The sequence below is a fragment of the Lissotriton vulgaris genome, chromosome 1_1 (genome assembly GCF_964263255.1).
Source record: "Lissotriton vulgaris chromosome 1_1, aLisVul1.2, whole genome shotgun sequence".
Lineage (NCBI taxonomy): Eukaryota > Metazoa > Chordata > Amphibia > Caudata > Salamandridae > Lissotriton > Lissotriton vulgaris.
The window spans coordinates 1,438,517,370-1,438,541,875 of NC_141685.1; the positions used below are offsets into that span (position 1 = coordinate 1,438,517,370).

The 24,506-nt window shown below is 39.8% G+C and overlaps 1 protein-coding gene across 1 annotated transcript in view; it reads left to right on the forward strand.

Annotated features, from left to right (window-relative positions):
* Positions 1 to 24,506, forward strand: part of TBC1D22A (TBC1 domain family member 22A) — a 2,197,648-nt gene that overhangs the window by 574,051 nt on the left and 1,599,091 nt on the right. Inside the window, exon 5 of the mRNA XM_086967294.1 lies at positions 20,770 to 20,840. Within this exon, the coding sequence (XP_086823420.1) occupies positions 20,770 to 20,840 (71 nt within the window). The remainder of the gene's footprint in view (positions 1 to 20,769; positions 20,841 to 24,506) is intronic.

The following is a 24,506-nucleotide window of genomic DNA, read 5'->3' on the forward strand; positions in this document are numbered from 1 at the left end:
CACCTTCCCACCAGTGACAAGTGCAGTCAATCAAATCTCCGTAGTCATTGTCTAACACTGGTGAGAATAGAGCCTTAGTTCACGTCCACCACGTCCTTCCAACAAGTCTGTATTCTAATACCAAGATATGTAACCTCATTCATCTCCCTTGGGTCGTCACTACAGGCTTGATTTATACAGAGAATCTGAGTTTGAAATACATTGAGTTTATAACCTAATACTAAGGCAAACCTGTGTACAAGTTGCTCTATCTCGGGCATAGCTGTAGCAGAGTCAGATGTTACAACCGCTTTGTCATCCGCATAGGCAAATACACAAAATTGGTCTTGTCTACAGATGACAGGCCTAATCCTAGGGCTCTGCTTCAGTATAGTTAAAAAAGGGTTGATATATGGTGTGAACAACAATGGGGAGCATGGGTATCCCTGCCTTGCACCTCTAGAAATACGTACTGGGTCAGACTCTGGGCCCATCAAACAGATTTTAGCGGTAAGGGTCTCATGCAGCACCTGAACAGCCTTAATAAAGCCAGGGCCAAGACCCAGCCATCGTAGAACTGCCCATAAAAAGTCCCACGCAACCCGGTCGAATGCCTTTTTGGCATCGAATAATATCAGGCCAAACGTGTTAACTTGAGCATTGACTACATTCAAAAGGGTTACAACCCTATTAATGTAGTTCACTGTGCCCCTATCGGGTAGAAGCCCATGTTGCCATATTGACACTAATGAAGAGATAACTCTGGCCAACCTAGACGCCAAGCTCTTTGCATAGATTTTCCGTCAATATTTAACAGGGATATAGGTCGATAAGAACCAGGAGTATCTGACAGCTCATCCTTTTTTTTAAACGATAATGTCCTCCTTGTCCCATATTAATGGTTCAGCCCCCCAGCTGTGCCTGTTAGAAAGTAGCCAACATGTCTTCTTTTAATTCCTGAACACTTTTTTACATACCTCCACGCCACACCGCTTTACCGTTAGCTAACATATTTATGGCTTCCTCAAGTTCCTCCAAGGTGATATGTGTGTCCAGGATAGCTACCTCCTGCTGGTCCAGTCTTTCGCTGCTTATATTTTCCAGTGGAGTCTCGCTTCCCTGCCCAGCAGGATTGTCTCCAGTATATAATACCTCTAAGAAAGTATAAAAAAACTTCAATATCTCAGCCGCTCAAGATCTCCTGTGTATCTGTCATGACCCTAATTCTTTGTGCCGCTTCCCTTTATCAAAGCCTTTGCGCCAGGCATCGCCCAGTAGCTTTGCCATACTCACCGCTCTCTTTATTGTTGAAGCTATATTTAAGGGCGATTTCCCTACTCCAATGTAGATTAATTTTAGGCTTACAATGGGCCACCTCAGTTTACAGTGGTAAAGTGTCAGCACTTGCTTTGATTCCCCGGATAAGATTCTCTTCAGCTATTCTGAGTTTTGCATATAGTTCTTGTGTCGCCAATTTCAATTGTCTCAGTTTATGCAATCCAAAGCTAAAAGCCTCCCTCCTAAACCCAGCCGTTAGGACATCCCATATATAGCCACCTGTGGTTGAATTATGGTTTATTACCAGGAACTGCCTAAACCAGTTATTCATATATATAACAAATACCTCATCCAGCAACAGCTTCCTATCAAACAAAAAGGATCCTAAATAGGAAATGTACTGATTGCATGAGTATTAATCACCAGGGGGTCATGATCTGCCATGATCCTAGGAAACACATGTATTTTATCTCCTACAGGTAATGCTTTTGAGATAAAAAAAAGTAATCTAGCCTCACTAGATTGTTATGTGAGTGGGATTAAATGCAAAGCCCAGGCCAGGGTCCCGCAAGGCAGCCCAAGCATCGGTCAAGCCATGATCAACCAATCGGTGTCGTAGAGCTTTAAACACTTTGGGTTTCCTACCCGTATAGTTCTTTATGCCTAACTGCAGATCCTGACAACCCAGATGTATATTAAACTTGCCTCATCAGATCTAAGGGGTCGGCCATGATGCTTGTTCTAAATTAAGCCCCGCCAATGCTGATACTTAATCAAAGTTAGACCCATATACTGAGCACACGGTACATTTATAGCCCCTATTATACATTCAATAATAATCCAACAACCTTGTTTGTATACCGATGCTCTTTCCGATCCTTGAATTCTGTGTTTAGCTAGAACAGCTAACTGTTAGATTGTTGTAGATTGCTGTGTAAATGTCAACACCAAGTAGCCAAGTTCAGCTAGGATCTTCAGTTTGCCCTACTGTATGTGAGTTTCCTGTAGACAAACCAAATTTGGTTGCATCACCCGTAACTCCGCAGCCACCCGTTGTCTCTTCCCTCTATTATATAACCCACACACAATGAAAAAGCAGATACGCAATCCTAAATTAAACCTCCTATACCCATCAAATGCCACTTGCTGTCCCCCGTCAATAACCCTACTGTATAATTGTGAACACCTATCTTCTTCAATCTTCAACATGTCATTGATTGTTTCAGCTTTTTGGGAATCTGCATCCACTCTCAATTTCTGCCATTTCTCAGGCATCTTATTAAAGAAAGCTCACTAAAGCCACCTCGTACTGCTCATTATGTAGGCTGGCCAGTAGTTTGCCTCTGCAGGTCTAGTGCTGGGACTCTCTTCTGAGTGCTTTAGAATTCCTCATTAATTCACTTCATTGGTCCCTGTGGAGCCTATGTCATGCTTTAAGGCATGCTTAGTATACAAAAAACTGCCTGGTGTTTAACCACTTTTTCAACATGTCCTGGTAGTGCAAAACGGTTAAATTCACTTTTCACTACTGCAAGTCCTACCTCTCCCGCAGGATAACATTGAAATGATCATATTACACTTTATAGGCGTAATATCCGAGTAGGAGCAAAGGACCTCAACTTATGGTGCAGTCAGATTTTAAATTGAAATTGTGAAAATCCCACTTTCAGAAAGGGGCATTTTCTTGCCTTAGCCATTTGGTGCCTAAAGCCTGTCTCTGAGTCACATGACTGGGTGTACCTGACAGTTGGGCGTTGTGTATTCCTCCTAGACGGTTACACATAAAAGGGAGATTAGTTGTGACTGGAAGGCTTTTACTGCAGGATAGGGAGAGGAGATGGGCTGAGCCTCACTTACACTTCAATAGGCTGTGTCCTGTCTCCACACAAAGCGCTGCATGCTCCCTGTAGTTAGTCTGGAGCCAGGGCCAAGAAGATAAGGCATCTGTGCACTTCAAAGGCATGGCTCTAGAAGCTTCTCCCCACTTCAAAGACTCGACTGTTAATAAATACTGGACTTCGGAGACCAACTCTTCAGTACACTTCTGGACCTGTGGATATTCTGCTGTGCTCTGCTGTTACAAGGATTTCCACTCTGCTGGACTGCTTCTCTGCTGTGCTGACATGCTGTCTGCTGCCCTTATGCCTGGGGAAGGAGAACAGGACCTGCAACTTCATCTTGAACTAAGAACACCATGGTGACTCCAAGGGCTAGTCTGATGGTCTTCTGATCTCAGCCTCAGTGACTTAAAATGTTCCCCAAAATCCTGCACCAGCCTCTGGACCCAGCTGTAGTAAATTCCTCACCACCAAGTGGTGCATCGGAGGTCCTGGAACCTTGGTGTGGCTCACAGGGGCTGCAATTAATTTTGTGGGCTCTTTGTGACCGTGAGCGGGCCTGTTCGTACAGAGATCTCGTCGCTTGCACTGCAAATCAGTACAAAGCTCCTCAAGCCTGACTTTTCCCACTGCTGCCTCAACCGTTGGCAAGAACCGACATCACGAGGCTCCAGCAATGTCTCCCGTAAAGCTGGCTCCTTGCAATTTGCCAACAGCATTCTGCAACACTCTTCTTGCTCCCTGAGGCTCTTGCCACAAGTTTGAGAAGGTAAAACTGAAGCGGGACTAACCTGGGACTGTATCTGACCTGCATTTAATCGCGGTCAGCTTTAACTTTTGACTTTGACCCAGTTCAGTGTGACAGGATAGCACCTAAAAGCACAAAGCATCAACCACAGCTATTTTACACAATATTTTTTACAAATGTATAACTCTGGTTAGACTGATTGGATTTTTTTCATTTTGGTCTTGGTTTATTCATTGAATTGTGTCCAATTTTCTAAAATGAGGTGAAACCCTTTTCTGGTGTGTTTTTTACTGTTTAACTATTTGAAGTGTTGCAAAAATACTTTACATGTGGCCGTTGAGTTCAGCCTGACTGGTCTGTGCCAAGCTACCCGAGGGTTGATCTCAGGTAAATTTAGGGTTTGCTTGTGACTTCACCCTTAGGATAATTGTTGTTGTTACTTGAGAAGGGATTTCACGCCCTCAACCAGTAACACAATTTCTTACAGTCATATATATGTTCATGTGCTTCTCTTCTGTAAGCTCAATTGAAGTGAATTTCATTATTGACAGGAAATTGGACAACTTTCAATCAGAATTCATCTTAGTCCTTAAAATGAGCGACTTGGGTAATTACTTGAGTTGCTAACTTAGGTTCTCATAACATTCAGAACCAGATTCTGGTGACTTTTTACCCTCGAACATTTCTCTGAGGTTTTCACCTCACGCTAATCCACAATTTTCAATTTTTATAACACCTGATTACTCTCAATATAAATTGCCTACTTCTGCTTTTTAAAATATATCACATAGGGTAGAACATGCTTACATCTGTAATCCTTCAACCACTTTAGCGCTCTGTCTTCATTTGCATTTTGGATTTAATATTATACTGTCCTAATGGTTTAAAAAGCTCTGCATCATCAAGGCTGGCTCTGTACCTTTCAAATAAATTGCCTAGAATGCACTTGGTTCTTTAAACTGAGGTGTCTTAACCATCTTGTGCAAATTTCTTCTTAAATTTGACCTGGGTCATCTTTTTCCTTCAAGCTGAAGAATAATTTGCATTGTTTTGTATTTCACATCAGACGTCCATTCTACCCATATGTAATTATCTCCCTTTTATCGGATTGACTTAAACCCTTCTCCACATTGGCATATAAAACTAGGTTGCCTTATTTAGCAAACGTTTGTTATATAAAAGGGAGTTATTTTGTTATTAATGGATGGAAGCATATAGTCCCTCTATTAACATCTTTAATTTTATTATTTTCACTTAAATGGAAAATTTCTGTTCAGCTGAAATATGAAAATGTCACCACTACTGTCCTGTCATAGTTTATTGCAGTGGTGTTATGGATTTGAAAGTGTCTGCAGACAGAGGCAAAAAGCAAGTCAAAAAACTATTCCTAAGCAAGAGACAGCTTCCCTTAAATCAGTGAACTGTTTGTAATTGTTTGCAAAGATATTCTCTCTCAAAGTTGAATGCAAGTCATCAAGTGTCCGAGCTAGTTCTGTTCCTTAATTGTGAGAGAACCACAAAACAAATAACATGTAACTTCCTGTGACCCTTTGCGTCTCCGCAGTTATGACTGGATTTTGAGGTTGAAAATTCGGAAGAATTTACTTTAAAAATATAGTCTCCTATTTTCATAGTACTGATTCTCCGTTTAATATTGGTTATCTGAGGGCATAGGAGCTCTTTTATTAGAAGGAGAAAAAGCCCAAGCACATAACAATGGTTTGGAGGCTGTGATGCTGTGATTATTTATTATACGCAATAAAAAACTTATGTTTTATTTAAATACAGAAACCTGAAAACCGTTGTCAATTCCCAAATATGTGATGCAAATACACACCCACTTTTTATTTTGCAATATACTGCTGAGCCTCAATTTCAATAAAGCAGGATTACTTTCATTACAAAATTTGAGAAAAATATATACTCCCATGTTCCACTTGACATTAGTACCTGTGATATGGGAATTGTAGGATTTATGTCGTATGAAGTGTGGTATGAAAAGAATTACATAGACCTAGATCTCTTAAGAAATAGCCAGAGCTCTGATACAAAGAAGTATTGGCAAAGATGATAGATATTGGCAGTGAGACCTATATGCTCCACCAGTGCTTTTTTTTCGTTTAGAGAGCCCTGTGTGTGCATGAATTTGTGGCAGCCATCTTGGAACATTATTAAAGTATTGCAAATGGTTTCAAAGATTGCCTCTGTGAATAGGTGCACATCCACCAGGATCATCTTTAAATGATTGTATAATGTTTTTAACAGCTCTTGTTCAAAGGTGGGAATTGTGGATGCTCACCCATCAAAGTCAGCCATCTTTGAATGGGTTACTTAAAATAATGCAGACCCATCTCTTGTGTCCTTATAGTTTATGCATGCACAGCTGTGGGAGGCCATCTTGAAATTGAGAAAACATTTTAGACTGATGCCCGCTAATAGCATGGTGGGTGCATCACAGTAAAAAATATATAAAGGCAGCACAAAAGAGGTGCCAAGGTCAGGGACGTTAGAGTAACAGAGGAGTGAAGATTAGAGTGAATGAAAAGCTGTCTGTAGCCAATACCTAAAACGAAATAGCACTGGTTAATAATGAACCTTTCACTGTAATTTACCATGATGCTTAACATAAAAGTAGCTCATGCTCTAGTATCAATGCTAATGTTAACTAGTTGTTCGGAGAGACAGACGAGTGTTATCACTCGTAAAATAGGGGTAAAATTGTAATTTAGGCTAAGATTGATATTAACACCCCCGAATTTAACTAACTTGCAACCAGTGTAAACTCCATTATCTGATGCTTATAGAAGACAATTTACACATTTATTACATTTTCTTTTATATTCTTCAGAGTCTGATTCTTTTATTTATTACGATGGAGGGTATACTTACATGCTTTTTAAAAAACGTTTCATACCCATATGTATATGACATCTAAAGCTGATCCTTTTAGACCAGCTGAACAGATGGAGACCCCCAGATGGGGACTACAGAAAGATATACTGGCATGCAAAAATCCCTGCCAGCATCTCCTCTGGTCGAGTCAATGAAATATTTTGCAATGGTGTTTGTCTCTGGGCTGCTCTTCTATGATAAATTATAACGTGAGGAATTCATGTTAAGAAGCTTGCACTCATCGGCTTTGCCTCCCCAGTTGACTAAATCTATGGCCTCTGGAACCTGCAACAACTAATTGCAATCTGCTTTGCTCTTTCATTCTAGTAAGATTCAAGCCCTAATTCCACTTGCATTAAAACTCTCAGCCTTGTGTATTTTTTTCATTGAATTGTCTGCTCATAGAGCTGTGGGTTAGCGCTAATAGATTTGTTGCTGGTATTGTGGTGGCCCCCATCCTGTTGAGTGAGTATTAGGTCTGTAAACAGTCAGTTGGTAATGCTAATCCTGCTTCATATAACATTGATTTTTAGAGTGGTATACTCTGTTCAAATCTCTGCTCCGTACTGGAAAAATCATTTGCGCTTCAGTATGCACACAAGACACATTGTTTAGTCAAGTGGGTTATGTCTGTTTATGTTTGTTTGTTTATTCAGTAATCAGTGATTCTACGTCTTTTTTGGATTCCTTTTAGTGATTTTAGGGAAGCCTAGTTTGTTTGTCTTTTTGCGTCACCTTATTGTAGATAACAAGGATGTGTATTTCGCCTATGTAGTAAATGAAACAGTGCTGTCATGGGAGAGTCCGGAAGATGCATTGTTTCTATGCCCAGCTGATTAGATATAGGGACAATGCAATCTTTTGGACAGTGTAACTTGTGCCACCGCACCGGGCACCAGTTGCACTCTGGTGACAGTGGAAGACAATGCAGCGACAGGTCAGGCGTGACTGGCAAAACATGAGCCTGCAGAGAGCTTTGTTTGGTGCTGTAACAGTTTTGACTCATCTTAAAGTAGCACAGTGTGTTATTGTGCGCGACCACTGTGGTTCTATGAAGATCACAGATTTCTATGTCATGCAGATAGCTCAGCAGTTTACTGCTTTAGTCACAGATCTTTTTGTTACTTGCAGTTCATAAGTTACACTCCTTCTAATGAACTTGAATCAAAGAGCTGCATACAAATGTTAAGGCATAGTTTTAGAACCCTATTTTTTTCTCACTTTTCTTACTCTAAGTTTGCTTAACCCCTTCAGTGCTGATGACGGTCCCCAGCCGTCTTGCATCACGGTGCTCGTGTGCTGATGACGGCTGGGGGCCATCATGAACCCTCCCACTTCGAAAAACGCCGCACAGGTGCAGAATCGCGGCTGCAGCCAAGGGGTTAAAAGGGTTTCTTTGGATAGTAATAAAATCTTATCCGTATAGATAACAATAGCCGCTATGTTATCACTTTTACCCTGAGTTTGTGTTTCTCCAAATCAAGTACTCTTAACATATAATGCCTATCAGTATGGATGCAGTGACTCCTACACCTTGTAGCCCACATTGTCTTAAGTAGCATTTCATTTACATTTAGTTGCTTGTATGATTTATTGCCTCTGTAAATGTTTGTTTGATGTAAAATGCTCTTAATCTTAATCCCAAATGTGAAAGAAATGTGCCACACTGCCAAGATCTACATCAGCGTTTCCAATGCTTCGTTGTATCAGAGCTCTGGGTATTCCTTAAGAGACTTGGGTCTATGTAATTCTTTTATACCAAACTTTATATTACAGAAATCCTACAATTCCCCTATCCTAGTTACTAATGTCAAGTGGCACATGGGACTATATATTTTTCTGATGTGCTGTAATGAAAGTAATTCTGCTTTTTTTAAATTGAGGCTCAGCAGTAAATTGCAAAATACAAAGTGGGTGTGGATTTGCATCACATATTTATGATTTGTCGACAATTTTCAGGTTTTTGTATTTACATAAGACAAGTTTGTTATTGTTAATAATAAATTGTCACAGCATTGCATTCTTTTAACCATTGTTACATGCTTGGGCTCTTTCTCCTTCTAATAATAGAGCTCCGAAGCCCACAGATAACCCATATTAAATGGAGAGTCACTAACATGAAAATAGAAGACTGTATTTTAAACTACGTTACTGCTGACTTTTCTACATCAAAATCCAGTCATAACTGCTGAGGCTCAATACTGGGCAAAAGAGGTATGAGGTCTTTGCAACTGGCTGTTATCAGCCCAACTAAAGAACTCAGGAACAGGCAAAAGAACAGCCATCACCTAGACCTACCTCAGACAACAGGAACCCTTCATCCCTACCTCCCACCAAATTGCAGTGTTTAGGAACAATGATCCGTATCTGCTTGCTAACAGAAGGGTTCATGGATATATAAAACTTGATAAATAAATACATAAATACTTTTCTAAAGTTAGCTCTGTCTCTATCCTCCTCACTTCAGTGTCTAGTTCTACACTTCAGATACAGGAATTTAGGCAATGTAATGTCTGGGAGTGCAGTTCACACTCTATATTGTGCTTTACCAGACCAGTGGCTTCCAAAATGCATCCAACCTTTACGTGTTACCAAGGCTCACTTATACATACAGCTTATTAAAATGAGGCTCACCCACACTACACATGCCCATCAACTTGGCATACACATGAGAAGCCAGCTTAACCCTCTGGGCATACACATAATAACAGAACTTTGAAATAAAAATGGGACAGTAGGTCTCATTCCCACTGACATAGCCAAATTGGCTGAGGCACACTTAAAAGATCATATTTTGCCTCTTCAACTTTATGTGCTAATCTATTGATGAAGCTTTACAAAGGGGGGTGGTGATGGACGGAGCATCTGAACCAATCAAACACTCACACCCAGTCAACAGATCTGGGTTTAATCCATCACCGTTCTTTAGCCCACTCTGCCACCCTAGTTCAGACAAGGCCATATGCAAATCAGTCTGACCCTGTGCCTCATTGGAACTGTCCAGCCCGAACTGCCAAGCCATGCCTTCCCTGGACCAGAAACAAGCTTCCTAGGACCGGCTTCTGGCATTACAGCCGTCTTCAGCCAGGCTTGCTTGAATCCAGTGGAAAAGTGAGCAAGGGACTCACGTCTGAGCATACCCTGCCAACTTATGGTGAACAAAGTGGTACAAAAGGGGGTGGTGATGGACGGAGCATCTGAACCAATCAAACACTCACACCCAGTCAACAGATCTGGGTTTAATCCATCACCGTTCTTCAGCCCACTCTGCCACCCCAGTTCAGACATGGCCATATGCAAATCAGTCTGACCCAGTCTGCCAGAAACCAGTCCTAGGAAGCTTGAATCCGGTCCAGGGAAGGCATGGCTTGGCAGTTCGGGTTGGACTGTTCCCATGAGGCACAGGGTCAGACTGATTTACATATGGCCATGTCCTCAGACAGAAGCCTCTGCCTAAGCCTAATCTCTAGCTAGAAACACAAACTAATATAAAACAAGAACACATGTAAACAACATTGTTGCAGGTTAGATCAATCAGGTCCAATGGGAAGACAGTTATTGTCCTCCCTTACCCACGGAAAACACATGAAGTGGACAGTCTACTATCAAATATGTAGCAAACATCACTACACATTTGTGTTTCTGGAAGCGCTCACCTTGCTTCCCAGGGAAGCCTAATGAAGAGTCTATTCTACCATTTATTCACTGTGTGGCAATGAACTAGACTAAAGACAAAAACATTTACTTACAATATTTCCTGTTAGGTAATGCTTTCCTATTTCATGTAAGTATGAGTTCTTGTTAAAATATAGATAGAAAGAAAGTTAACTTAAGGAAGATAATACATTTATAAAACCAGAATATTTTATAGTTATAAGGTGGTTGCTTAGCGAGTCACATTAAGGCCAAGCTGTCAAATACACTTGTGCATAGTTTAGCAATTTCTAAAGCTACTATTTATTAAAGAGAAATATAACAGCTGCCTAGCAGTGAATATGTCTGCCTAATGCATTTTGCACATTTTGAGTAATTGTCGTTTTACAGTGTGGTATCACATTAATATCTAGGGCAAATTATCAGCTTTGTTAATTACTTTTAATTTACATTTTCATCTTTATCAGTGTAATTGTGCAGCAGGTTATTCTAGGTTATCTTTGATCATATTTTTAGGTCGAGCACACTTGCTGCTTTATTTGCAACTTGTTAAAAAACATTCCTATATTATGTCATTTTCAAAAAATATAGGCTGCCTGGCCTTTACTCTGGAAGCACATTTACTCACAGTCATTTTCCGTCACGCCGCTGCACACAATTTCACTGGGAACAAGTGACAAACTTGGATAATCTTAAATTGTGCCAGTTTTTTCCCCCAAAGCCTTTTTACCACAAACACAACACCACACTACGGAGAACCTAAACCCCCCCCCCCCCGTACCCCCAACCTGCCAGGGGGACACTCCTCCAACCTCTGCTGCCGCTGGATGGGCAGCCACAAGGGTTGGTAGCCGGGGAGCAACCGCTCCACCCTACTGACGGAAAAACATTCTTCTTAGCAAAAAAAAGAAGGAAAGACATTTTATATTTTTTATTTTTTTTAATTTTAAGTTCCTTCCCCCTTAGTTACACATATGAGTTTATCAAAGCTTATCTCCCCATTCGCAGATTTAACCTTCTTTGTCGATTTTCTAAATCCTCAACCTTCAGTTGTAAAGAGATAATCTGAGCATCATGTTGGCTAACAACAGATTCAGTGTGGGTTACCCTTCTTCTATATTTACCACACGCTGTTGTAATTCCTCTATATCTTGTGACACCCCCCTAATATTAGTGTCATTTCTTGCAAAGAGTTCTGCAGTTTGAGACTTAAGAGGGAGAAATGTTCGAAAGGTTGAAGAAGAGAGATATATTTACTTGTATTTGTGCAGAATTATTACATTATCATTTTTTTTAATGTATAAGTTAAGATGTCTGGCATGGAATGTTGCCGGGTTAAATAGTAAGAATAAAAGACTCCTATTATCAGAAGAGCTAAGATTGTACAACCCACATTTTGTGTTCTTATCTAAAACTCACATTGCCCACAGAGACAAGAAGCTATTGGGGCAACTCGGCTATGATGTCATAATTTGTACTGCCTTAGGTGCTTCAATCAGAGGGGTTGCGATTCTTAAAGACAGACGATGTAGAACAGAAGTTCTCAATACTGCTCATGATAAAGATGGAAGATGGGCTATTGTGCAACTGAGTATTGAGGAATATAAATATGTGTTTTGTGTGGTATATGGACCGAACTTGTATGAATCTGTTGTTTTTGATCTCTTAAATGTGGAGCTTCTGAACTGGGAGGGGTACCTTACTATAATGGGTGAGTTTAATTGTATTATGGATTATCAAAAGGCTATTACAAAACAAGGGGCTTTTCAACGTATGCGTAAATCAAGGGCTTCAATATTAGAAATTTGCCGTATCCATAATATTAGGGACATTTGGTGCAGTATCTATCCTAATATTGAGGGTTACACATACTACTCTGCGACCCACAAATTGTGTTCCCGTATTGATATGGCTATCACTCCTGATAACGTATTGAAAACAAGCTCCATTGAGATATGCCCCCATGTCTCTTCAGATCACATTCCCATTTTACTTACATTTATTACCCAACAAATGCATCCCGGTCCGAGAATATTCTCCTTTCCCAGATATCTATTGTCTGATCTTACGTTTATAACACAACTCAAAACTCATCTTATAGAATTCATCAGACACAATCTTGACTCTACTTCTTGTATAATAGTATGGGATGCTTGTAAGGCCAGTATCAGGGGGTTTACCCAGGAATTTGTATATAGACAAAATTCAGAAGATCGTGAAAATGAATAAATCACTGACTTCTAGTATTATATTACAAGAAGTATTGCTAGCTGATGCACTGCGTTTAAATCCTCAGGATACTGTTGAATTAGCTTTGAAACTGGGACAGCTAAAGGCAACTTTAAAAACAATACTGTTCCAAAAAAGCAGTGCTAAATTACACAAATTTAAAATCGCTCAATACGAGAGCGGAGATAAGATTGGAAAAATTCTAGCCTACAAAGTCGCTGACAATAGAGCTAACACCCTGATTAAGAGTATTCGCGGCTTTGATAATACCTTATATGATCAACCAGCTGAAATATTAGAACAGTTTGTAGATTACTATTTCACTTTATATACTCCGGAGACTTGTTCCTGCTCTGCCATTATACAGGATTACATAGATGAGAATATTACAAATACTAGAAATACCTCGGAAATAGATCAATTATCAGAGAATATTACCTTACTGGAGGTTAGACATGCTATTACATCCTTACCTTCGGGTAAAGCAGCGGGGTAAGACTCCATTCCAGTAGAGGTATATAAAATATGCATTGAGGAATTATCACCTTTATTGCTTCAAGTTATTGAATTTATTGGGAGAAGTGGGAAAGCCCCTAACTCTTGGAATATGGCTTTTCTTAAAAAAGGTAAACCTACTGAAGACTGTGGTTCATTCAGACCTATTTCTCTCATTAACACCAAAAGTGTTTGCCAACATTTTAGCTACCCGTTTGGCCCCACTTATGCCCCAAATAGTTAACCCGCAGCAACATGGGTTTGTGACGGGTAGGGACAACACAGCTCACATTATTATGGCCATCACAGCATTTGATATAGCACAGACGATGTCCACCCCACTCGGTATGATTTTATTAGATGCCGAGAAAGCTTTTGACCGAGTGGGGTGGGGTTATCTGTGGGCTGTCATGACAAATTTGGGGTTTAGTGGTCAATTTGTCAGATGGATGCGGGCTTTTTGTGACAATCCTATAGCTAGTATCAGTTATGCAGGGTTGACTTCCTCTATGTTTACTATTTCTCGGGGGACCCGTTAGGGGTGTCCTTTATCACCCTTATTATTTGCTCTTTCAATGGAGCCTTTTTTATATGCTTTACAGACACAATCCCGAATTATTCCTTTTAGCTTCGGACATCAATCTCTAAAAATCACAGCTTATGCCGATGATATTGCTATCTACTCGCCCAATGTCGTAGAGGCATTGCAAGGGATAACGCTCGAAGCCCGCAGATTTGGATTAGTATCCGGTTAAATATAAATAAAACACAAATTGTTGCTAACTACGAACCAACTGCTCTATTAATTATGATGGTTTAATAAAAACAATTACTCTATCTTTAAAAACAATGGCATAAACCTCCATTGAATATAATTGGTAGAATTAATTTGATCAAAATGAAGGTCCTCCCCAAATTCTATTATTTATTTCGATCTATCCCTTTAGCACTTAGTAACTCTTTTTTCAAGAAACTAGATGGGATATTTAGCAGCTTTATTTGGGGATACAGGAAAGCACGCAGGTCTATGCTATTACTTAAGAATTCTTTAGATAGTGGTGGGCTTAATTTTCCTGATTTTAAATTATACTTTTGGGGTACTTTCTTAGGGCGTCCACGATCACTGCTCAATACGGATAATCCATTGTACTTTCATTTAATCATGTTAAATTCTGAATCTAAAATGTTTCTGTTAAGACTCAACGACCCTAATTACTTTAAGAGGGTGAAATTCAAGACCGCTAGAGACACTGCCAAGATATGGTTTAATATTATAGCATTTTGTAAAACTTCTTTTTTTCACCCTAAAACTACGGCTTTAGGGAAAACCGGGCCTCCCTGGAATTTTTAATGATGGTATGGCTCATAAATGGTCTGTTCAAGGTATCAATACACTGTGGAATTTATATGGCACCCAAGGTCTTTTAGATTTTGAGACACTTAAAATCTTATATAATTTGACTGAGTCAATGAGATTTAAGTATATTCAAATGCATGACTTCTTAATACAGAAGATCAAATCATGCGAAATCTCTGATTCTGAAGTCTGGAATTATTTATATTCATCAAAGGATAAATCTTTAATCAGCGAGGGCTATGGGTGCCTTAGCACTTATAAAAAGAATGATTATCTAAAGTTAGCGGAGAAATGGAGCACTAAGATGAGCTTGAACACAACCTCAAATCAGATAGCTGCTTCCTTTAGTAATATCAATAGACTTGTTCAATCTTCCAGTCTAAGACTACAACAATTTAGAACTACATGTATGCTATATTATACACCTAAAAAGATCTCTAAATGGGCCTCTTATATATCCTTTAGTGATCGTACTAAATGTCCCAAATGTGACTTAGTAGCAGCAGATCTTGAACACATGCTGTGTTCCTGTCCGGTTTTGAGTGAGTTCTGGTCTGCATTAGATAAGGTAATGAAAATTAAACTGATAAATTCACCTTCCCTTACGGCCTTAACAGTACTGTTAGATATACATCTTGTTACATTTCCTCAGCAAGCTTTGCTTACGATATTACTATCTTGTGTAAAACTAACCGTAGCCAGAGAATGGATCTCTCCAAAACCCCCACACATTATGGAATGATGGTCATTAGTAAATGAAATATATATTATGGAGTTAGCTCTTTCCAAACTTAGAGGCTTACGGTCATTAATTAAATTTGAAAGAATATGGGGTCGTTTTATCTGAATACTCTGCAACACTGCGCCTATGTGTAATATTATTTTCTGTTTTGTTCTTTTCAAATTTGTGTTATGAATTGTTTGTATGTTTATTCTGCCATATTGTCTAAAAAATAAAAATAAAAATTGTGCCAGTTTAAAATGGGCCACGTGTATCCTGTTACTGTGATTTGGCATTTTCTGAAATTATTGCCCTTTGGTGACCTGAGATGTGTAGGTGTACATATCCTTTCTTTTGCATATTATCAGACATTTCCCAGTATGCTATTAGCCTTTACAGCAGATATACTGACTTTATACCACAACAACAAAGCTTTCAACACATATCTTATCAACATCAACACGTCATACTACAGGAGGCTAGCGCCAGGGCAGACTGCAAACCAAAAGCAGCCCTGGCAAAAATGTTCAGACCTGGCCGAAATTTAAATTACACCATTGTAATTTGTGCAATTTAGGAAATTTCACTTTATGAGAAAATATGCTGTTACACCACTTCAACTATTTTCTTGCCATTCCTGTTAAAAAGTTACCGGGAACGTGCCATTCACTGACTGTAATAAATTACTGCAAGAGCATAGGAAAATCAGAGCACAAGCTGCAGTTCACAATGCTTTTATTTAAATGTGTCATTGGGCCACACATTGTTTCAAGAACACATTTTGTCCTTAAATCGTGGATTTGTATTTTTATAATTATGTGTAATTTTACCAAAATGTCATATTTGCATGAAACCAAATGACTCCAATTTTGCACAACCCTAGTTCATTCAGACCACCATCTGCTTCTTCCTGTATTTTTTTCCATTATCTCGCTCTGTTTCTCTCTCGTTACACGTTTGTCCCTGCTGTCATAAACCTGCCTTTTAAAAACCAGCCTCCAAATCCTTGAGCCCCTGGGGTATTACTCAACGGGATTGCAAAAATACTGCTTGAAGTAGTATGTGGCATTGACCCCCACTCCACTCCACTGCTTCCAAGTTACAGGTACCAACTAACTGAATGCCAGACACGCCCATGGAACCCACTCATACAGCAATGCTGTTATGTAAAGATCTTCATTCTTGCCAACATAGAGGGATACACCTGTGGCTTGGGTCCTGCATTAGCACTGTAAAGAAGAGGGGACCTGCTTTGCCAAAGCCAAACTTTGTACATAAAGATGGAAGCAGTTAACCCCAGTCACTGGACATCCCATTGACCTTGAGAAGCAGCCAAGTACTGAGCTGCCAATGTCTTAAACAATCACACTCAGTTGACACAAGTAGCACACCCTGTAGGTTTTGCGGGTAACACCTGCCAGATACTTCTACAGGACTTTGTGAACTCGCAGCTATGCATTACAGAATGGTAACGGGCACCTTCTGACCCCAGCACATCTGGTTTATTCAATGCCCACTTCTCCTTTAGGGAAAGTCCCTGATGTTGTCCTTTAAGTTATTCGTGGCATAAGTTAATCTTTCCTTCACTGCGATTAGTTCTTTACCAGTCCTTGAAACCTCTGTGTTCAAGTGCCACCCAGTGTGGCCACAGGAAGGAGGTACCACTTAATTGGTCGAGTACTTTATGTTCAGGTTGCCCAGTTTTAGAATTTGTTACTATCCAAATCTGAAACTTATTCAGCTCTACTTCTCCTTTAGTATATCTTCTCTGAAGACCTAAGTTTTCCCAATAGTTATACAGTTTTGCTTATTAAACTATATAGCGCAGAAAGGATAATGTGTGGAAATTTGGTTTCAGTGAATATTTGCCATTTGCGCATCACCAAGTAAAGTGTCTTCTTTTGTTGTAATCCTAATAAATGTTTTTGTTTCCATCACACTTCAGAATTAGGAAAAAAGTGTTTCACTTTGTCTTTACCAACTGTTTATTAATTTTGAAATACCTGTGCAGTTCATTTATAGGTATTTCCATTTTGTTACGGATTAGAGGAAAATGACATTCTACAGGCTTTCCATTCCTTTGTTATGTTATTTTATTTAATGTTATGTCGATTTGTAAGATGTAGGTTATCATCACTGAGGGTATCCAGCTGCTGGAGTAGGAATTTAGGCCGGGCGAAACTCCTAGTTCAACAGCCAGTTCTTTAGTTTCTTGCGGATGTTGAGTAGCGAGGGAGCTGTCCTCATGTGCTGTGTTCATTTCATGTCTTGGCAGTGACAAAGGAGAAGGAGCGCCCTCCTGACTTGCTTCTATGGATGCGCAAGACCTGTGCAAGGTTGAGCGTAGCTGTCTGAATAGATGGTAGAGTTGAAGCTGGTCATTGAGGTAAGCTGGTCTTGCGTTGTGGAGGGTTTTGTAGGTGTGGATGAGCAGTTTGTATAGGGAATGTTACTGGATGGATAGCCAGTGTAGGTGTAGTTCACTAAAGTAGGGAGTGAATTGAGCGCTCCTGGGGATGTCTAGGATGAGGCTGGTGGCGATGTTTAGGTTGGTCTGAAGTCTATGTGTGAGCTGGTTGGAGATGCTGACATAGAGCATGTTGATGTAGTGAAGTCTGCTGGTTATGAGGGCCTGGGTGACTGTTTATCTCGTTTGCATAGGGAGCCATTTGAACATTTTGCAAAGCATTCTGAGAATGAGACAGCAGGATGCGGTCACAACGTTAGCCTGTTTATTTATCGTGAGTTTGTTCACCTATGGTGATACTGAGGTTTCTAGCATGGGCTGAGTGGGTGGGCGTGGGTCCTAGTTCAGATGGCCACTAGGAGGAATTCCGTGGGGAGCTTTTGTTTGCAAAGATCAGGATCTCCGTTTTGTCTGTGCTGAGGTTTAGCTCTTCTTCATCCAGTTGGCTCAAATTGAACATGCAGGTTGTGAGGTTAGTCCTGGAGGTGGTGTTCCTGTCAGTGAGGGAGAGATGAGCTGTGTGTCATCAGCATAGGAGACAATGTTGATGCTGTGGGCTTTTACGATGCGGGCAAGTGGTGCCATAAACTCAATGAAAAGGGCTGTGCTGAGGAACGATCTATGGAGGACTCTGCAGAAGAGCTTTTTGTGTTCGGAGGTGCATGGGAGGGGGAGTCTGAATCGAGTCTGGTTTGGGTGTGAACTTAGAGTCGATCATGAGTATTTTCATACCGTTCATACCAGTAAGGTTTGTCATATAGTTCACTTTAAAAACCGTATTACTTTGCAGTAAGAGACAATTCACTTTACAAAATCTTCGCATTTTCAGCTAGAGAAAGGACACTACTTTCAATGTTAGAAGAATAAGCTGGAATTTGCCAGAACACTAGACGGACATTTGAACTCTGTCTTTAAAGGCACAGTAAATATGACAAGATAAAAAAAAATGTAAAGCTTAATACTCCTTCACCTTCGGAGCTCCAGGATGGGTATTTTGAGGGTGCTACAACAGCCCCAGCACCCCTACTTCCAGCGCCTTTGAATTATTTTCTTTTTAAATCCGAATATATGTGGGTTCAACTTCTTACTGATCAATTGAGTTGAAAAGAAGGGTTGACACAATATTGATAACGGGTGGAAGTTTGGCTCAATCTTGATCAGTGGTTTGACATAGTTTGTAGAGTTTCATAATTGTTCTCCATGTATACCTAAGCACAATATTCTTCTCAAGAGTTCTAGTTGGTCCCTTGTTTAATACTTTTATAGCAGTTTTTTCATAACAGTAGATGTACAAGTAATTCTGCAAAATAAGGTGATGCCATTCAAAGTTTTCACATATACACGTGACATATGACTATAAGCGCCACATACGTTGTATTGCATTAGCATATAGTCTCGTAAATAAGGTATTATCCACACATTCGTGTCAGTAATTCCCATTCACAGAAATGCTTACAGCGGAACCAACAACTGTCAGCAGTCAAAGCAAGTTTCCTAAGGAGATCATAAGGGTCCCTTAACATAGACCTCGCTATCGGTCTAAGATGCCCCAGCTTGTAGAGACTGGCAGCCCATTGGTTAGGAATGTTCTGAAAGTCGTCCTAATGTATTTGGACCTATTTTTACTGAGTAATTTAGAAGGGTATGTGTAATGCGTAAGTCATCCATTTTTGGAATTGCCTTGGTTGGACGATGCAATTACATTTCTATTTTTAGCAAGTAAAAAGAACATTGCTATAATTTCTCATATATATTGTATAATTCTGCATATTTTTTTATACCAGCAGGGCAGTAAGAGAGGAGTTTTTGCTGTGGTGGCCTTTATTTTACTCACATAATCAAAAATGGCTTTCCGTAATCAGCTATATTAGAACAGCTCCATGCCAAATGTATAGAATCCGCTTTTCGGTAAGAGGAGTAGTGGTATGCAGGATTAATATTTGGATCAATTGTATTTAGTCCTACTATGTGGAAATAAAAGCACTTCAGCAATCATTGTATAACTGTAATTTCCACAAAACTTTGTACGTGTGCCTACTTATCTATTTTTTTTAGGGCAAAAAAAATTCTCCCACAAGTACAGGTACCTCTACAGTCTTGGAAAGTAGTGGTTTGAATGTCAGTTAATGTCTGACGAAATTTCTGAAACATAGTGAAATGGTCAGCCACATATGAAATCTTCATATGAATTTCCATGACTTGTTTTTTTGTTATTTCTACAGAACTGCAGACGACATAAAAAATGTCGCATAGTCTAGGTTCATCCAACAAAAGTAATAGTCACATTTTATATTATCCTAACACAATATTATTGTAGTTAACATAACGTGTATTTGTAAAGGATATTAAGGCGCTGAATAACAGATGTTTGTTGTTACCCAACTCAATGGTTCTAATTTTATCGACCTCAGTTGGATGAAATGCTGGGTGGACCCGCTGGGATTTGAGCCTGTGACCATGAGGTCGCACACAGGCCCCTACAGTGGATGCATTATTCCACTAAGCCACCCGACCCGGCAGTCACGCAACAGAGTAATAAAATATCTTGAAATAATAACTGAGTATGGCACCAGCATAAGTACTCCGCAATATTTCTCGGAAATATCTAAATCAGTTTTGTCTATTTATAGGTCTTCTCCCTCATCAGAGTAAATAAAATCTACCTAGCACTAGTGAAGGTTAACACTGCAGTTTTAGAGACATGTTTGAACAAGTTTATCTCATATAATATGTGAATCTCACTATAATGCTGCCCTCTGAATCCTTTCTAGCTGCGTTTGACACAGATCGCTATTCTCGGGTGATTTTCGATTGCCCATATTTGGCGATTATTGTTGAATTTTGCCAGTGTTCGCGGTAAACTAAAAAAAACACATTTTCTAGTGGTGCTGAAAAGCAACTTCGCGTAAATATTTGGGCATAACACCTATGCATTACTAATGGCAATGTGTTTAATCATCTACCACATTGAAGCATTTGTTTTTGTAAAGGACTCTGTTTGGCTACACAGTTACATAATATTCAGAGTAAATTTATGATCTTTATTACAATAAACAGACAGACAATACTGAGTATCATTTTTGTGTAATAATGTTTTCATATCGCCAACAGATGAATTACGGAGGTTGAGCTGGTCTGGAATTCCCAAGCAAGTTCGTCCAATAACGTGGAAGATTTTGTCGGTAAGTTAACTGGGTGAGGTACAATAAGGGCATCTACTCTGTTACTGGTGGTCGCTGTGCTCACATTATACTTCTCGTCTGCTGTGGGAGAACGGCTTAGGAACCAGCAGGGCATGCCACATGCCACTCCCGTCTTGGTTCAACGTCAAGCTTGATTCGACAGTGTTGACAGGAGCAAAATAATCCATAATTCATTGCATCCTTTTTCTTTTTGTACAAAGTTTAGTTTTGAAAGCACAGCACTGTGTTTATTTGCCTCATATGGTATATTTCTGTACAAGGCTTTCCATAAATTCCTCTGAAATTAGTGCTTTTCTAACGAGCTTGAAGATGGGAAAGCAGATAGGAAGAGCGGACCTGTTCAATCGAGATGCAGATCACAATTTGAACTTTCATCATAGAACACTTATTGTTTCTCGCCTGTTTTGTTATTATTCATGATTTTTATTGGGGGCTTCCAAGTTCCGCTCAGTGTTGCAGACATATATGTGTGCGCCAGAAGACTTGAAATAGTGTTTACACCGGTACGAGGGAAGATCTTTCATCATTACACTAGGATTATAACCATCCGCTGATCTGTACAGATTTGTGAAGGGGGGAAATGTGCAGCGGCCTACCATCGTCACCATGGAGAATGACTGGTGCGAATCCTAATTGTAGCATCAATATGCAGTGTACTTCGTACCTGTTTCTCTGTTCCATAGTCCCTCTGTGTCTTTTGCAAACAGTGAAGGGAATGCTTTAGATTGTTTGAGGTGCAAGGATCAGATTGCTTAAGTCCCTTTTACATATTATTTGGTACATATTTAGCTCTAGATTTTCTCTCCAAAAACAAATCTGAAAAAGTTTTTATAATAGTCCACCAAAATTACATTTTCATAATAACACATTCGTTTACAAAATATTTTTCTCCTAAATTCAATTGGAATCTGTGTAGGTTATCAAACATTCAGAATTCACAACAAAATATTATTTACTTTTAAATCAACTAAAACGAATTTATCTTTTGAATCACTTTCTTGCAAAACAATCTCAATATTGAGAATTTTGTGACATAAAATTAACATGCCATTTTTATTATTGCCTGCATGTGAGGCACACGCATCCCCTTTACATTTTCTATATCTATTCCTGGCATACAAGTGACATGTAAGCATCAAGCTACATGAGTTAAAGTCATGCTTAACTAAATGCTTTAAGACCTTAACATTGCGAGATATTATTTCAATCATCAAAATGTAAAAAAGATATATATATATATATATATATATATATATATATATATATATATATATATATATATATATATATATATATATATATATATATATATATATATATATATATATATATATATATATATATATATATATATATATATATATATATATATATATATATATATATATATATATATATATATATATATATATATATATATCAATCAAACAATTTCCACCACTTCCGACATGCGGCGAGGAAGGAACACAGACCACCACAGCGAGTCAGGCAAGATGCAGATTTTATTTGCGTTTCTTTTCCAGCCTGCAACGACGCGTTTCGGGCTTCAAGAGCCCTTGATTACATTCGATTTATATATATAATCACAGAAAAAAACAAAGGTTCCAGGGACCTTATAGTTGGGCTCTGAATTCACTCATACAATACCAGTGAAATTCAGCAGTCATGCCTACCCGAGCTAACTATAATTCATTGCCCCCACAATGCACTGCTTGTGACCACAATCACTCAGGATATGGTCAGTGACATCACTGATTACTTCACTGATGACATCTCAAATGAGATAACTGATGACATTATCCAGTGATCAAGAGTGTTTTCTAAAGTTTTTTCTGTGTTAAGCTTTAATACTAAGGTACCACAAAAGTTAAATTAGTATACTCTGTGTACTACTAATGAGTGATTCCTTTTTTAACATAGTTTTGTAAAGTCACTGTGTGTGTGTGAGTTGGCATCTGAGTGACTGTACAAGTGTGTGAGTGGCTGTATGGGTGTATACGTGGGTGTCTGAGTAGCTCTGTGGTGGCTATATTGATGAGTGAATAGGTGTGTCAGTGGATGTGTGGGTGAGTGGCTGTATAGGTGAGTAAGTGGGTGTCTGAATGGCTGTATGAGTGAGTGACTTGGTGTGTAAATGGGTGTATGGGTGAGTGAGTGGCTATTTGAGTGAGCATTTGGTTAACTGAGCTGGTATGTGAATGGCTGTATGGAAGAATGAGTGGCTTGGGGATTGGCTGTATGGGTGGGTGAGTGGTTGTATGAAAGTGTGAATGGGTATGTAAGTGTGTGTGTGTGTGAGTGGTTGTGTGTGTGAGTGGCTCTGTTGAAAATAAGCATGGGCGGAAAATCCGTTACGCTCGCGGATTTTGCGGATTTTTGGGAAATTCGCAATCCGCGAGATTTGCGAATTTCCCGCAAAATCCGCAAAATCGCACGCAGCGGATTTTTTTTGCGGCTCGCGTCGTTGGTGATACAATTTTTGCGGCGCGCGGCGTTTATCATCGTTTGGCGAGTTGTTTTTCTCGATATTTTGCGAGTGCTGCGCCATTTTGGATCTTGCTGTGTGATCCCGCGGGAATTTGGCGAGCGCGATTACATCATCGCGGCTTGCCAACTTGCACAGCGAGAGTTTGTCAACCCGAGTACGGCGAGATCACGTCTCGCGATACTTCGCAATTGCGAGATTTGAGATGCGGCGAGCAGCAACAATCTCGCACAAGCGAAAATATAAAATTTGCAATTCTGCACAAGAAATCCACCAGCAAGCAGCATAAACCTTCTTGAAATGATGATTTTTATCTGAATAACTCCTTAGGTTGACATTTGCCTGCACTTTTTTAGCGAGGAGTCAATTTTGGGGAGGGGGGAGGGGGGTGGGCGGAAGGAAGTGCCCCACAGTCTTCAACTTCCTGTTCCTGTCCAGCAGGCTCCTCCCAGTGCTTTGTCCATCTCCTGGTCACTTTTCATTTGGATCTGGAGCTGGAAGGATTACTTTTTGTGGATGCTGCTGGATATTTGGATTTGAGGCCTTTTTGACTTTCTTTGGATCACTGTTGGATTAGAAATTTTACAAGTAAGTTTGTTTGGGGCATTACAGTTGCTGCAACTAAAATTTTGGAATTTTCGATTTTTGGGCTGTTTTGGGGCCTTTTGCCCAGGGGTACTCAGTGGCGGGTGGACTGAGTCTTTCTGTGGGTTGTCTTGAACTTAAACATCATGGAGGGCATGGATGGAATGGGATTGTGCTGATTATTCAGTGATTTTCGTTTTTTGGGGCTGTACTTGTGGCCTTTTCACCAGGGGTATTTGAGTCTAGCATGGGCCTAGTCTTTCTGTGGGCTGTCTTGAACTTAAACATCATGGAGGGCATAGATGGAATGGGATTGTGCTGATTTTTCAGTGATTTTCGTTTTTTGGGGCTGTACTTGTGGCCTTTTCACCAGGGGTATTTGAGTCTAGTATGGGCCTAGTCTTTCTGTGGGCTGTCTTGAACTTAAACATCATGGAGGGCATGGATGGAATGGGATTGTGCTGATTTTGCAGTGTTTTTCGATTTTTGGGGGTGTTCATGGGGAGGGACAGGCCATGTGGCTGGTGGCCATTTTGAGTGCTGCTACAGGCACTGGCCATGTGCTGGGAGGCAAG